The sequence below is a fragment of the Orcinus orca genome, chromosome 18 (genome assembly GCF_937001465.1).
Source record: "Orcinus orca chromosome 18, mOrcOrc1.1, whole genome shotgun sequence".
In the NCBI taxonomy this organism is placed as follows: Eukaryota; Metazoa; Chordata; class Mammalia; order Artiodactyla; family Delphinidae; genus Orcinus; species Orcinus orca.
The window spans coordinates 28,416,935-28,433,235 of NC_064576.1; the positions used below are offsets into that span (position 1 = coordinate 28,416,935).

General features: G+C 35.6%; 1 protein-coding gene across 14 annotated transcripts in view; it reads left to right on the forward strand.

Moving 5' to 3' along the window:
- MYCBP2 (MYC binding protein 2) overlaps nt 1–16,301 on the forward strand; it is a 273,870-nt gene that overhangs the window by 144,163 nt on the left and 113,406 nt on the right. For all 14 annotated transcript variants that reach the window (XM_049700955.1, XM_049700957.1, XM_049700945.1 and 11 more), the window contains exons 34-40: nt 2,307–2,498; nt 4,613–4,819; nt 5,691–5,822; nt 7,448–7,626; nt 10,310–10,452; nt 11,906–12,006; nt 12,699–12,917. In XM_049700955.1, coding sequence (XP_049556912.1) covers nt 2,307–2,498; nt 4,613–4,819; nt 5,691–5,822; nt 7,448–7,626; nt 10,310–10,452; nt 11,906–12,006; nt 12,699–12,917 — 1,173 coding nt within the window. The remainder of the gene's footprint in view (nt 1–2,306; nt 2,499–4,612; nt 4,820–5,690; nt 5,823–7,447; nt 7,627–10,309; nt 10,453–11,905; nt 12,007–12,698; nt 12,918–16,301) is intronic.

Genomic DNA, 16,301 nt, shown 5'->3' on the forward strand with positions numbered 1-16,301 from the left:
TGCAAAAACCTGCATATTTTGAAAGAGAATACTGGAAGTAAAAATAATATTTAGGTGATAAAGCTATGGATAATCTGTTTTTCTTTTTAAATTCCCTTTAGTGTTGCAGTGTTTTCCTTAAAAATATAGTAAAAGTTCAAAATATTAAAAAAAATTTTTTTGAGAACTGCTAACATTTGGTAATTATTAAAATTAATAATTGCATATTTGAGTGTCTGTATTAATATTCTGTGAAGATATATGCTGGTTATTATATATTCTTCTACCCTCTTTTTAGTGGATAATATAGAATTCTACCATTTGGATGTAGCATAATATAGTCAACCAATCCTTTCTCTATATATATTTTTAGATTTTCCCAGTATTTCAGTATTTTAAACAATGCAGCTGAAAATATCATTGACTATATTTTTATGTGTCTACAAAGTGATTTTTCCAGAATAAATCTTCAGGAGTGGAAAATTCTTAAGTCGAAGGAGAACACGTTAAGACTTCGCTAAAATTGCCAAAATGCCCTCCAGAAAGCTAATGTCAGCTTGCATTCCCCACCACTAGTGAATAAGAGTTCCTTTTGCTAAAATTTTAGTGGCAGTAATGTGCTAATATATATATATATATTTTTTTTTTTGGCCTTTTAACTAAAACATATTGGCACTCTTGATTTCATGTTTAAGATTTTATGGGAAGCTTCTCGTATTAATCTTTTAATTACTAGTTAGAAACTTAAGTGGACGTAACTGGATAAATGCACTCCACACACCCCCCTATGCCCCACCCCCAAAGAAAGCCCTTCTAGATTACTGATTATAGAGTACACTTGGGGATTAAGTTTCATCCAAAGCTAATTTTCTGAGATGTTCCAAAAAGTAAAGTTTTTGGAGAATGAAAGTGATGCAAAGGATAGAAGAATTGTAATTTTAACAGAATCAAGAATTGATTATTTTAAAGCCAGGAAGACGAATTACATAGGATACTGACCTAAATGTTATGGAAATTTTATTCAAAGATAGTAGAAATAACTTAAAAATTGAAGATTATCTCTAAGTAACTTTGTATTTTCAGCCTAAGATTGGACATTAAGAAAATATGAGAAATTGTACACATTGTTGAGAGTGATTCATAATAACACTCATGATGATTTTAACTGAAAAGTTACTTAATTTTTTCTAATGGATTGAAAGTACACTCATTTATATATTTGGTTTGTCTCGGGGAGAATGATTTAAGACCGTTTTCCACCTCGAGATTTTTATGACTTTATGAAATCTGTTGAACCTGCGATATCTTGTAATGCAATATGGAATGTAAGTATTATGGAAGAATGCTTGCTCAGGGGCAACAAAGTGTTTTTTGATAACGTACTCATAGCAAATGGTTCCCCGATTTTACAGATGAGGTTGAGGCACTATGAAAAAGCTGGAATTTACAGATGAGGTTGAGGCAGTATGAAAAAACTGGAACTAGATCTCAAATTGTTTGATTCCCTAGTGCACAGGACAGCTGAAAGGGTCATTGGTCACGACTGGCCCTCTGATGAAACTGAATGCATCTTGTTCTCTGTTCACAGTGAGCTAAAAGATATTGAGTATGGTAAAAGAGGTAAAGAGTGTTCATGCTGGATATCAATTAAATTATTCATCTTTTCCCCTTTTTTTTCTGGAAAAAAAAGTATTTTCCCACTGGTCTTTAATGGGACTCTGTAATTTCTTATTTTGAAAGTTTTTCATTGGTAGAGGTTGGAATTTCTTATCTTCACTTCTGAAATCAAGTACAATAGGAATTGTAAAGCTGCACAGAAGTATTTATTGAACAACTCCATATTTTTGTTACATGCATGTACAGAAAGAATTTTATTAGAAAACAGATTTGTATAGACTATTTCTCAGTTGCTTTGTCTTTAAATCAGAAATCATTAAATTATTTCATACCAGAAATAATTATCTCAGTTTGGAATTTTGTCCTATAGAAATAGCTTTTTAAATAGGAAGAGTTTTTTTCTGTCATATATGATTCTTACTGAAAAGTTAAATAAGAAGGTAGGTGAAAATGACCCTAAGTTAATAAAAACACAGATACCTTGTAAATGTGTGGTACTTTGATGATGCCCAGGGACTGACAACTTAAAAAAGAACTTCTATGGGAAAAGTAGATACAGTGACTCCACATACAACTGGATAGATACATAGACATAGACTCAAGTCTGAATTTTAAAGGTGTCATCTAGAAAGACAAGATTTTGCAATTGAGTACTCATGTGAAGGAAAATAAAGCAATATCTTAGAACGTTTTATTTTCATGTATCATAGAATGAAGAGAATATCTCAGGGATGACAAGCTTCCGTGAAGTTCTGGAGAAAATGCTGGTTATTGTCGTGCTCCCAGTCAGGAACAGCCTGAGGAGAGAAAACGAGCTCTTCTCCTCCCACCTGGTCTCCAACACTTGTGGATTACTGGCCAGTATTGTCAGCGAACTGACAGCATCAGCCCTGGGATCTGAAGTAATGTTATATTTTGTTATTGGATAATGAGCACATGTTTAAACTCTCCACATTGTTTCTTTTTTCATATATTTTGGCTTTGTAGAAACTAATTTTTGTTAAGAAAAAACATTGAAGCTAGGCTGTTTTGGGGGGTTTGTTTTTTTCTCTCCCTTCCTTATACTCTTCTCTGCTCTTCTTTGCTTCCTCTCTCTCACCAGTTTACCCAGGATGTTGCAGTAATACAAAGCATACATTTTCCCCTCAACTGACCCATTGCACAACCCACCACCATGCCCCAATAAAAGCAAAACTAGTTTTCACTGCTGGGTAATGAGAAGTAGAAGTAGGACTACTAATGAATATGCGGTATGGAAAAGGTAAAGAGGTTCAAACCTTAGCTCTGCCAACTTGATTGACCCTAGACAAACACATATGTAAAATGGGAATAATAATTTTTATCTCACTTATATCACAAAGGTTTTTCTTTAATTGTAGTAAATTAGGTAACAAAAAATTTATCATTCTAATCATGTTTACGTGTATGATTCAGTGGCATCAAGTACACCCACATTGTTGTACAGCCGTTATTACAGAGTTTTAAAAGGATCAAATATTAATATGTTTGAGGAAACCACTTTGAAACATTTTAAAGTGCCTTTACATTTTTGTAAAGTAATTATTTTTCACCAGTTCACTGCCCTGCTCACTCTGTTTTATAATTTATCTAAATGTTTTGACTGAATTTGGTGAATGTTTCTATTTTTTTCCTGAAAAAGTAGATGGTGGATTGGTTTTGAAAATCATGTCATAATGTGAAACATCTTATACCATTCAAATGAATGTTTAATAACCAGGATGTACTGATTGACCCCAGGTCTCTCGTTTCTTGCAAAGGAACGTCTATTTTACTTCTATAATTCCTAGTCTTTGCTTTTACTTACTTAAACAGATTTATTTCAGAATCTATTCTCAATTAATCCATTCAGTCTACACTCATTACTGATTCATAGTGAGAGTTTAGCCTTTAGGATTCCGAAATGATTACACATACCTGAACAGATTTTAGTATCTCACCCTGGCCTAGGAGGTGAAGCCCTGGTCAGAACATTTTAATTTTCTTTTTCACTTATTCATTCAGTCTATAATATGCTTCCCTCTTGTACTAGGCCGTGGAGGAGAAAGTTTATAAGGCCTCAGTCCCCGTCAGAAATTTGCTATGTAGTAATACCCTGTGAACTTACTTTTCTAATGAAAAGGAATGCCCAAAATTGCAAGTGCCTAATATACAACCTTGGGAGTTTCTAAAGGTCCTGTCTTAGATATCCACATTTTTTTTTTCTCAGAGGAGTTTGTCATTCTTGCTAGAATCATAAACTTCAATTTTTAACCCTTGTAGGTCTTTCAGACTTCTGCAGCCAACTTAGATAAGAAGCAGGCTCTATAATTAAAAAGATAGTTTCAAACCAAAATAAGTGCTCTGATCCTCTCTAATCAAAGTCTGTAATTAATGATGTTGTACAGGTGTGTGTGTGTGTGTGTGTGTGTGTGTATTTTCACATATTGACTGCCAAGGTATCATAGTATACATTAGCGATATTCAGACTTAAGGCACAGAACATTTTCTGCAATGACGTCTTAGCTTGAAAACTCACAAATAAGAGGAAGGGTGGTCTGACTGAAGAGGGGAACCTTGAGTCTGCCTGCCTTGAATATCCATCTGTCCAGGATTCCTAGTGTTCTATGTGTAGCATAGTTTGAAAACTATTGGTCTATAAAATATTGATGAAATTTTTGGTATCTCTTTGCAAAGTGAATGATAATTCATGCATATGTTATGACTGTGATAACTTACAAGTTTATAGTTCTGACATAAATTAAGTGAAAAGTATAGTTTAATATGACTAAAAAAATATACTGTTACATGATACTGATTTGTGAATGTAGAGTAATAAAATCTGATTTTATTCTTCGTTAATCTCTTATTGGAATGTACCTTTAGGAAGGTTTAAACCCTCTTGTTAAAGGTAGGTTATTTCACTGAACTTCCTAGAAACCTTTGGATAGTTTTGTTAAAAGTATATTAGTAACGCTCAGGTCCAGACTACTGATGTAGTTGCTTTCGTTGTTCACAGGTTGATGGGCTTAATTCTCTCCACTCCGTTAAAGCCAGTGCTAACCGATTCACAAAGACAAGTCAGGGGAGAAGTTGGAACACTGGGAATGGGTCCCCAGATGCAATCTGTTTTTCAGTAGACAAACCTGGAATAGTTGTGGTTGGTTTTTCTGTCTATGGAGGAGGTGGAATTCATGAATATGAATTAGAGGTGTTGGTTGATGATGTGAGTACCACTATTACAGTGTTCCTCTTGCTGTGTGGGTTGTGTGTCAGGACATATCATCATTATAATGTACAGTACAGTACAGTGGTCCACATCCTCGAGGGCTTAGCAGATTAGTCATAGATGGACAACGTTAGAGAAATTGAAAGGGAGCGATTCTACATGATTGCTCGTGTGCCATTTTGGATCTCTCCTGCCTCATGTTTTTTGCACTTCCTGGGAGGATTTTAAATGAAAAAACTAGAAATTATATAGCTAAGCCTCTGACTATAAATCTTGAGTAATTTTTTTTTGCTATTGTAGTATTTCAGAAAACAAGAACAATATTCAGACTGGTATTATTACCCATATCAGTGATTAAGCAATTTTGTCAGAGTGCCAGTGGATGATTCTTAGTAAAGATAGCGGTGCTGACTGAGTTAGCAGTATCTTGCTGTATCCACTATAAATTTTTTTAAGTACCTGAGTTTTACAAAGTTTTATTAAAGTGAGACAGACAGGTAGCATATAAATCATTTGCTGGTAAATAACATTATATCTGTATTTTGCTTCTTTTGAGCAATTAATTTGAATTATTTCCTTACTTCACTAGGCTCTATAATTAGATATAGCATCCTTATGAAGAAGGGGGAATCATTTTAACACAGATGAAAAAGCCTATTTATATGATATAATTTGTAGATGTCTCAGGAAATCAGATAAAAATGAATAGTTGTAGAGGACCAAAAATGTTTTCTTTAGTACGTATGGATAAATGCTAATGGATAATTTTATATGCAAGGAAATAAACTCTTAAAAACAGCCATTGATAAGTCAAAATTGTTCATTTAATGAAATTAAGAGCATGTGGGTTTTGTTTTGTTTTAATTAGAGTGAACATGCAGGGGATTCAACTCATTCTCACAGATGGACATCTCTAGAATTAGTCAAAGGAACTTATACAACAGATGATTCACCCAGTGATATAGCTGAAATCAGACTTGACAAAGTTGTTCCTTTAAAGGTAATTTTAACAGTGCGTTTCTTTTGTAAATAGGATGTATTATTATGAGTTTACTTAAAAAATAGTGAAAAGTATTCCTATATGTGGTCCTTTAAATGTTTCTAGAGTACCAACTGTATTCCTGATACTGTACTGTATTATATTCTATTTTTGCAAAAGATCTCTTCAAGTCTGGTATAGTGGAAAGTATCCATAGGTTCTGGAGTCAAACAAACCCAGCTTCAGATACCTGCTCTTCCAAATATTAGCTGTAAGACATTGGATATGTCATCATTTGCCCACTCTGAGGCTGATTTGTACATTGGGAAGGATAATACCTCCATTGTAGTGTTGCTCAGATTAAACTAAGGAATGGAATAAGGTACTTGCCTCAATGTCTAGCACAATATATTAGAAACTCAATAAATATTAGTTCCTGCTTTTCTTCTCCTGTTGTGCCAAAACTCATGTAAAGAGCCAGTGGTCTTAACAGATCGTATTAAATAACTATTAAGGTTATTATTATTTTATATAACTTGACTGTCTCGCAGAAAATAACTATTTAGCAAAACAAATTTTACTTAACATTAAAGTAATAATAGAGTAATTCTGAATCCAACTATAATAATTTTTATTAGACAGCAGAACTTTGGATGAGGTAAGTTCATCAGTTACTTCATCAAAAGCATAAATGATACCAAAAAAAAACCAAAAAGAAACCCATCATTATGAAGTTTATGTCACGGATCATTAGGTGCCAGTATCTATGTCTCACATTTTCTATATACAGTGAATCTTGTTTTGGAGAACTTTTTCATATGGATATTTTTTTTCCATGTCTGTCTGCCTGTCTATTTCTGTCTCTGAATGTCTCTCTTAAAATAAAAATATAATGGATTCACCATTATTATTTCCCATATTTAAAACTGTTTCAAAACTTAAACTCATCAAAGGAAAATATTAATTCATGTATTTAAAATCTTTTATTATGGGTAATATTTTTTACAGTGTGATTAAAAACTAGAGGCAAGAGCTAGAGCCCCACTGCCTGTATTTAAATCCTAGTTTCATCACTTACTAGCTGTGTGACTTTGGGCAAGTTACTTAACTTCTCTGTGCTGCAGAGTCCTCATCTGTAAAATAGGGGTAATAATGGCACTTACCTTATGAGGTCATTTTAAGGATTAATTTAATTAAAGTAAATTACAGAAAGTGCTCAGGACAGTTTCTGTTAAATAATAAACATCAATAAGTGTTAGTCATCACCCTGTTTGATTCGTTAAAAAAATTCATTTAACCAAATTGTCTATAAATATAACAGATTCATTATACAGTTGACCCCGGAACAACGTGGGGTTTAGGGGTGCTGACCCTCCTCACAGTGGAAAATCCAAGTATAACTTATAGTCAGCCCTTTTTATACCTCCCTATACGGGTTCCACATGTGTGGATTCATCCAACCTCGGGTCGGGTAGTACCGTAATATCTACTGTTGGAAAAAGTCCCGTGTAAGTAAACCCAGGCAGTTGAAACCTCTGATGCTCAAGGCTCAACTGTATTTGCCCAGTTTGCTGCTAGAGCTCGTTTTATATATCCTCTGTACATTATGAATAAATATAAACATGCCTTACATCTTTATCATGAAGGAAAATGTTAAATATGCTGTGCGCTTGAGGAACTATGGAAGCCGCACAGCAAACGGAGATGGAGGAATGACCACGGTTCAGTGCCCTGATGGCGTGACGTTTACATTCAGCACGTGCAGCTTGAGTAGTAATGGCACAAATCAAACCAGAGGACAGATTCCACAGATCCTCTACTACAGGTGGGTGTGTGTATAGAGATCAGGGAGCTATTCTACAGTGGTAGAACATGTGCAATTTACTACCAAGGTACAAAACGCTTAAATGGGCAGTGATAATTGAATTATACAGCGTATCTTCATTGCACTTGCTAATTTGTATAAAAAGATCTCATTTTCCTATGTAAATTCAGTGTTTACTTTAAAATGTTCTTTGTCATTTCTTTAATCTCTTTGAAATGTTTATATACTGGGCATATGTGCTTGGGCATATGTGTTTGTTGTCACTCTTATAGTTTTGTGGTCTGCATTTTCTAATTTTAATGGAATTTATTCTTTTTTTTTAAATACCAAAAGTTAATGATCAAATCATCTCTACCAAAGTACTGTTGTTACCTTGAACCAGTTATCCAGTCTGCAAAATATTTTGGTGTCTGTGAATCTAGTCCTTGGAGCCCTAGAATATATAATGATGTATTTCTAATATTTTTAACTAAAGCCATTCCTTAGGTAAACAGTGGAAAACAAAGAATTACAACAATTTTGAGTTAAAAAAAAACACTTTTAAATATACATTTCTCACTGAGTCTGAATTTTTCTTTTAGCAACTTAGCTGGAATCGTAGGTAGTAGTGAGTTCCATTCACCACATTGGTCCTCAACCTGACTTGACATCAAATCACTGAAGTTGCATATCACTTTCAGAGGCTTACTGCTTCCTCTGTTTCCTTCGTAAACAGTCAAGAGGACACTGCCTAGGCACAAAATGTTTTTCCCTAGATGTAGATGATCTGCTTTCTTTCTCCATGTAAAATAGAATAGAAATAGTAGACATTAAATAGCTACATAGTGGCATGTTGCTGCTGAGATACAAAAGCTTTCTAATCTTTTTACCCTAATGAAAAACCTTTTCTGTTACACAGCCCCACAGTAAACAGTACATTATTCGCTTTCTCAAAAAGCAGATTGGAAGCCATATCAGACACAAAAGAAGAGTTATATGTTTCGAAAAGCTGGAGAGCCCCTTAAAAACATGTGCTGTCCAGACTTTATATCTTACACAAAATACAGTGTTTTTGATATTTTGATATTTTCCACCAAGGTTTAAATATCTTCAGCTTTAATTTTTTTTTTTTTTTGCGGTATGCGGGCTTCTCACTGTTGTGGCCGCTCCCATTGCGGAGCACAGGCTCCGGACGCATGGGTTCAGTGGTCGTGGCTCACGGGCCCAGCCGCTCCGCGGCATGTGGGATCTTCCCAGACCGGAGCACGAACCCGTGTCCCCTGCATCGGCAGGCGGACTCTCAACCACTGCGCCACCAGGGAAGCCCAGCTTTAAATTTTAATTAATTAAGTTTTAAAAGATTAAAATCACTTGACCATTAAAACCATGCTACTCTGATGGCTCCCAAGTTTATATCTCTAGCTTCCATCTCCTCTGAGCCCTGGAATGAATATCCAGGTCCCTCTGATATCTTCATCTGAGTGACAGTAATGGAGATGGTGATGAGAGTTCCTATGTACTGAGCACTTCCTTTATGCCACGCGGTGCTCTGAGGGCATTCCTTGTCTTAGCTCAGTCAGTCCTCACAGGAACCCCTGTGAGATGGGCAGTTTCCTATCCCTCCTTTACAGATGAGGGAACTGAGCCCTAGAGCGGCTCCACAACCTGCCTGAAGTCTCACTCATAGTAAATTATGGTCCTGCGGTTTGTAGGCAGGAAATTGGACTCCAGATGACCCACCTTTAACCACTGTAACACACACACGTCCTCTTTACGGTTGGCTCATAGACGTCTTAGTGGTACTAGTCCACAGTCCTCCTCCCCACCCACAGGTACAGGTACAGCAAACACCTTGGGGGCATTCTTGACATCCCTCTTTCCCTCACACTTTACGTCAGTAAGTCTTGGCAGCCTAAAATGTCCTACATCTGACCTTTTCTACTGCTCCCATAATTAACAGTCTAGCCCAAACCATCATGCCAACCTGGGTAGCTACCTGGATAACTGGATCTTAGAGGAAATAGCTTCCAAACAAGTCTCCCTCCTTTCACTGCTGCTCTCCTACAGTCTGTCCTCCACCGCACAGCCAGAGTGATCTTAGAGAAATGTAAATTGTATCAAGTTCTGCCCTTGCTCACATTCCCCTCATAGCTTCCCCTTCCCATTCCAGGATAAAATGTAAAGTCTTTACTGTGGTGTTTAAACCTCATGTGATCTGACTCCTATTTACCTTGCCCACCTGTCACCCTTCACTCTCTGTCCTTTCATTCTAGTCGCACACACTCTTTCTCCTTTCATTCCAGTTCAAGGAACTCACAAGATGGGTGAGTTCAAGGAACAGAATGAAGGCATTCTGTCTTCATTCTGTTCCTTGAACTCACCCATCTTGTTCCTGTCTGAACTTTTACCTTACTGTTCTTTTTGCCTGAATACTCTTCTCTCAGCTCAGATCTTTTTTAACACAATTCAGGCTTTTGTTTAAATAGCAGTTCCATCATGATCTTATTTAAAATAACTTTGTGCCCTTATCTGGCTTTATTTTTCTTTGAAGCCCTATTACTCCTTAAAACTGTATAGCTCTATATTTACTTTTTTTAACTGGAACTTTTTTAACTTAAATGAGCTGTGATCCAGATATGATTCCTAGAGTTAGATCTGTTTTACCCACCATGTAAAATGATCTCATGTGTTACTTATGTTATAGGAGTGAATTCGATGGAGATTTACAATCTCAACTTCTGAGTAAAGCCAATGAAGAAGATAAAAACTGTAGCAGAGCTCTCTCTGTGGTAAGCACTGTTGTTCGAGCTGCAAAAGACCTCTTGCACAGAGCTCTTGCCGTGGATGGTAAGACTTCTCTTTTACTTCCTTACTAGTCATATTTTAGATTCTTTATTCCCCAGCTTATGCACAGAGCTACTGAAGAAGAACCATCTTGTAGAATCCCAGAAGGTTTTATTCATTATAGATCTACACATATACGTACATTAATTTGGGGTCAGCCATACTCCATACACCAATGCAGAATTTTTTAGAATGTTCAGAAGTAATGATTTTACACTGTAGTTTTCTTAGTTAGCCCATTAAGAGAAAAACTCTTGGTTAAACTGAGTCTTTGCTTCTTTCAGTAGTCAAAAAAACATTTCGTTTTCTCCTTTAGGCCTGTTTTTCTTTCTCTGTGTTCTATTTCTAGCAATAGTATCACCATTCATCCAAAGGTCTGGGTAATCCCAAACATCTCCCCAGATTCACTTGTCTCATTTGAGTTCTGTAAATTCTTCCACTGGAAGTTCTCCAGTTTGTATTCTCCTCTCTATCTGTTCTCCCATAGTTCAAGTTGCCATGGTTCAAGCACGTGTCCTCTTTTTCATGGGTTGATAACATCCTAATAATCTCCCTGCCACCTTTCCCCCACTCCCCATCTAGTTATCTAGTCATCTTCCACACTGGCAGCAGAGTTACATTTACAAAAACATTACTGTTAGCTATAACATTTGTTCCTAAATGTAGTTGCACATCAGAATCACCTGAGAAGCTTGCTGAAAATAGAGAATATTTGGTCCATCCAAACTAGGGGTTTAGGCTGAACTAAGAAACTATTGCCCAGCCTACTCTGATGCAACAGCAGATCTAGAAACAAGTATTTGGAAATAATTGGCCTTCAGTGTAAAGGTCTTCATAACGTAGATTCAACTTATCTTCCCAGCACCATGTTCATGGAGAAATAATTAAAATGTTCATCAGCAAAGTGGTTTTTCCTTGGAAAAAATAGAAGGCAATATAGCTAATAACAGCAAACATTTTTGGAGTACTTAATATGTGCAGGCATTGTTCTAAACATTTTACATGTATTAACTCACTGGATCATCACAACATCCAGTGAGGGAAGTATTGTTATCCTGTCTTACAGATGAGTAACCTGCACACAAAAATTACGTATTTGCCTAATGACAGAAATATAGCTATGTGTTGCACCAAGATTAGTGGTTTAAAATCATGACTGTTACCCTAAGTTCTAATTCTGGCTCTGTCATTTTACAGGTGTATGATTTTGGATAATATACTTTAACACCGTGTGCCTTGGTTTCCACTTCTAAAAGGGGCGATAATAAAAGTACCTTATTGTAAGGATTAATTGAGATAATGTATGTAAAGCCCTTAGAGTAGTGCCAGGTCCTTTATAAGCACTCAATCAATGTCAACTATAATTTTACTCAAGAGACTAGAATACAGGCTTAGTACAGCATATATACATTACAATGAAATTACCTTCTAACTATAGTTTTAATGCCTTTTTTAGCTGATGACATTCCAGAACTGCTTAGCTCTTCCAGTCTGTTTTCCATGCTGCTTCCCCTTATTATAGCCTACATAGGACCAGTAGCTGCTGCTATTCCCAAGGTGTGTGATTTAATTCTCTAACTTTGAATCTTTTTTGTAAATATAATTTTATTTAGACTTTATATCTTTCCTTTAAAAATACTTCAATATTTGAGGCATCTGGGTTACAGGTAACAAGCAGGTAGACATGTAAATGGTAGAAGTTATTAGTTAAATAACTAATTCTCTGATCTTAGTATTGTTTACTGGATTACCATGCCTACTTACTGGCTTTACATTTGAAGAACTTGGGAATAGGAAATATATTTTAGAATATGATATGTAAGGAAAGCTTAAATTCACTGAGATCTTTAAAAGTTATCATGTCGATGCCAAATCTCCATTTTGAATAAAAATAACAATGTTAAAGGATAGGAGTGTTGTAAAATTGTGAAATATTCAAGACATGAAGAAATTATAAACTGCTGATTCTTTGGCATAATTAAACTTGAGTAAAGCTAGTTTACTGCAGGTCCCAAAAAGGCAGAATGGTTTAAAAATATGGACTAGGCTATATGTAACATCTAAGATAAATTTAAGATAAGTCTTTTTTTTTCTTTCCATAGAACAGATTTCTCTTTGAATGAAAACTTAGCTAGAAGAAACTCTAAATAGAAATTCCGATTAATAAGTATAACCAACAATTATAGTAATTAATCTTTTTAAAGCAACTTTCACACTTATCTCATTTAATCATTTTTTTTTTATACTAGGTGGCTGTAGAAGTCTTTGGCCTTGTCCAACAGTTGCTTCCTTCAGTTGCCATTCTGAATCAGAAGTATGCACCCCCTGCATTCAATCCTAATCAGTCAACAGATAGCACCACAGGAAACCAGCCTGAACAAGGCCTCTCTGCCTGTACAACCTCTAATCACTATGCTGTCATAGAGAGCGAGCACCCTTATAAGCCTGCATGTGTGATGCACTACAAGGTGGGCACCAGTTCCTAGGGACAGTTTAAACTTAAAACTTGATTTGATGTTCTATACTGATATCTCAAAGGATACTTGGTCTCTGTTCAAGTATAACTTCTATATGTAAATAAAGAGAATCAGCAGGTGGTTAGACACTGTCAAATGCACACCAGGGTTTAAGACAGTCTTTACTGTTAAAGAGTATAGTTTTATAGGGTTTAGGAAAGTTGTTCTCATACCTTTTTGTAAGTACAGGGCATGTGTAATGCTCAACTGCCAGTTATATATTGTAATAGTGGATATCAGCATTAAAATTTAAAAACCACTTTTTTTGAACTGATATTATTTGTACCACAGCCTGAGCTCTAAAAATTTACATACCCAGTGTAGGATTTAAAATACTATACATAATGTTAAAATGTACCTATAAAATATTTATAAGTATAATGTTGTTATTATAGAGTATCCAAAATCCTATTCCTTGCTTTCTAAATTGTATCACTTAAATTAAGGGAGAGCAAGAAAATTTGTCCACTTAAATTAATTATAAGTTTAAGTTTTATGTGCTTGTAAACTATTCAGCTTTTTATTGTAGAATATGGTAAACATATGAAAGGTCAGCCTAGTACAGTTTACCCCTTTTCTCCATCATCCCAGATTCAGCTGTTATCAACTCTTGGTCAGACCTCTTTCATTTATTCCTCACCCTCTTTGTCCCTTTCACATTCATGGATTTTTCATTATGTATCTCAAAATGTAAGGACCTGTAAAAAATAACCATGTTATTATCACACTTAAAAGAACGAATAATTCCTTTAGGTTATCAAATGTGCACATTTTAAGCTGTTTGAATTAGAATCCAAATAAGATTCATACATTGTGATTGGTTATGTCTCTTAAGTCTCTTTTAATCTGTTGATCCCCCTCCATCTCTCTCTTTTTTGTTTCCTTGAATTTTATTTAAGAAACTGGATCATGTGTTTTTTTGATAGGATCCTCTTCAGCTTGACTCCTGAGTCCTTTAGACACACCCCTTGTAGTCATTCATAACATCCTCACTCACTGGTGTAAGATGTTATAAGATGTTACAGGCTCTGGTATAAGATGTCATAAGAGCTTACACATTTCCTGCCTCAAATCTGAAACCCACCATTTTTTCAAAGTGCCGTGATTCCTTTAAATGGTAATGAGTCTTTAAAAGCCAAAATATGGCACTGGGAATGCTCATTTCTCCTGGGCTGTCATTGTTTCTAGGTATTTATAGTGTATAGAACTAGTACATACACTCACACATAAACACACACGTATTTATATACACAGGCATATATTATTTGTATATATATTTATGTATGTGGGTGTATTTATGAACAGACACATCTATGTGTATACGTATTTTTTTAAAGATAAAATACCTCATGAGTTTGTACTGATGATACTCATTCAAAATAAGGACAACAGGATGTTACACCTGAATCTCCTTTCTCGTAAACCAAAAGTTCCTGTTCTCGATGGCACTGGGAATGTTAGAATTAGAAAATCACTTAATTATTCATTCACTCTTTGTGTGTGTGTGTGGGTGTGTTTTGTCTTTTGGGCATATTCCCAACTAGGAAGTACAGAGAAATGACCATGTTTTCAAAGTAAGTGGGTATGGTCAACTACTGTGTTTTAAAGTAAATTGGAATAATCCCTCTCTCTGTGATTATGCCGCTAATTGGATGTACATTTGGCATCATTTATTTTATTTCATTCTAGATTTTTAGGAATTGCTTTTTAAGTTTTGTTTGATAATAGTTCAGTTACATAGTTTTAAGTCAAATCTGTAAAACAAAGTGTATTCAAAGAAATCTAGCTTTTATCTCTGTCCCCTCATTCTGTTCCCTTCTTCCCTGTCATGTCTTCTTCTCAGGTAACATTTCATATTATTATAATTTTATAGTTTAGCCTTCCATTATTTCTTTTAATGTAAGCATAGACACACAAATACAGATGCAGATGTGTGTGTGTATTCATTCCTCATGTTTTTCAACTTTTTATTTCGAAGAATTTCAAACCTGTATAAAAAAGTAATAAGATTTGTGCAGTGAACACCCCCATATGCCCTTCACTTGGCTTCGTTAGTTAACATTTTGCCATGATTGTTTTATTTATCTATATTTATTATTGTCAGACCATTTAAGAGCAGGTTGCAAACATCATGACCCCTCACCTTGTTCCTAAGAACAGTGAAGTTCTCTGTATAACCCTAATGTACCAATCGAATTTAGGAAATTTAACATTGAAACAGGGTTATTACCACAATAAAGAGTAGTAGTATATCATGTTATAAGCTAAACATTTTGCCTTTTTTCCCAACAATGGTGTTCATAGAATCTTTTTAAACCCAGACCGGGATCCTATCAGGTTCAAAAATTGCATTTAGTTGTCAGGCCTCTTTGATCTCTTTTAATCTGCAGTAGTTCCTCAGCCTTCCTTCGTCTTTTATGACATTGGCATTTTTGAAGAACACAATCAGTGGTTTTGTAAAAATATCCTTTTTATTTGGATGTAATTGATTTTTTTTTAATGATTAGATTCACGTTGTGCGTTTTGGGTGGCAACACCACGTAAGCGATGTCCTGTTCTCCTCAGTGCATCCCATCAGGAAGTACTTAGTCACTTGATTAAGGTGATAGCTCCACCAAAAAATATCTTTTTTTCCCTTTGAAAGTGTCTATGGGTAGATATCTATGGGTTAGAGACTGTGTAAAAAATACTGTCTTGGGCTTCCCTGGTGGCGCAGTGGTTGGGAGTCCGCCTGCCGATGCAGGGGACGTGGGTTCGTGCCCCGGTCCAGGAGGATCCCACATGCCGCGGAGCGGCTGGGCCCGTGAGCCATGGCCGCTGAGCCTGCGCGTCCGGAGCAACGGGAGAGGCCACAACAGTGAGAGGCCTGCGTACCGGAAAAAATATATATATATACGGCCTGTCAACAAATTTTAGTATCCATTGGTTATTCTTACCCAAATCATTCATTACTATAAAGACGGTGCCTTTCTAATTCTGTTATTCCTCCCAGCTGGTGTTCTGTTGTAAAGGAGAATTTTCCCATCCCTTCCCCTTTAAAAATTTATTTATTTATTTATTTTATGTGTTTATATCAATATGGACTCAAAGATTCTCTTTTTTGCTCAGTGTTATAATCCTTTGCTGTCATTCAGTTTGATGCTCAAATTTTAATTGATTTGTCCAGGGAAAATCTGTTCAAGCTGGATTCTGTGTCCTTTTTCTGTGTTTTCACCAGATTTTGAGCACTTCTTCTTAGTTCTAGTCAACACCACTGAGGTCTTTTCTTTATACCCTTTTCATTTACGTATGCCACTGTGAATAATAATAATATTGAATGCTATATAAAATTAACAG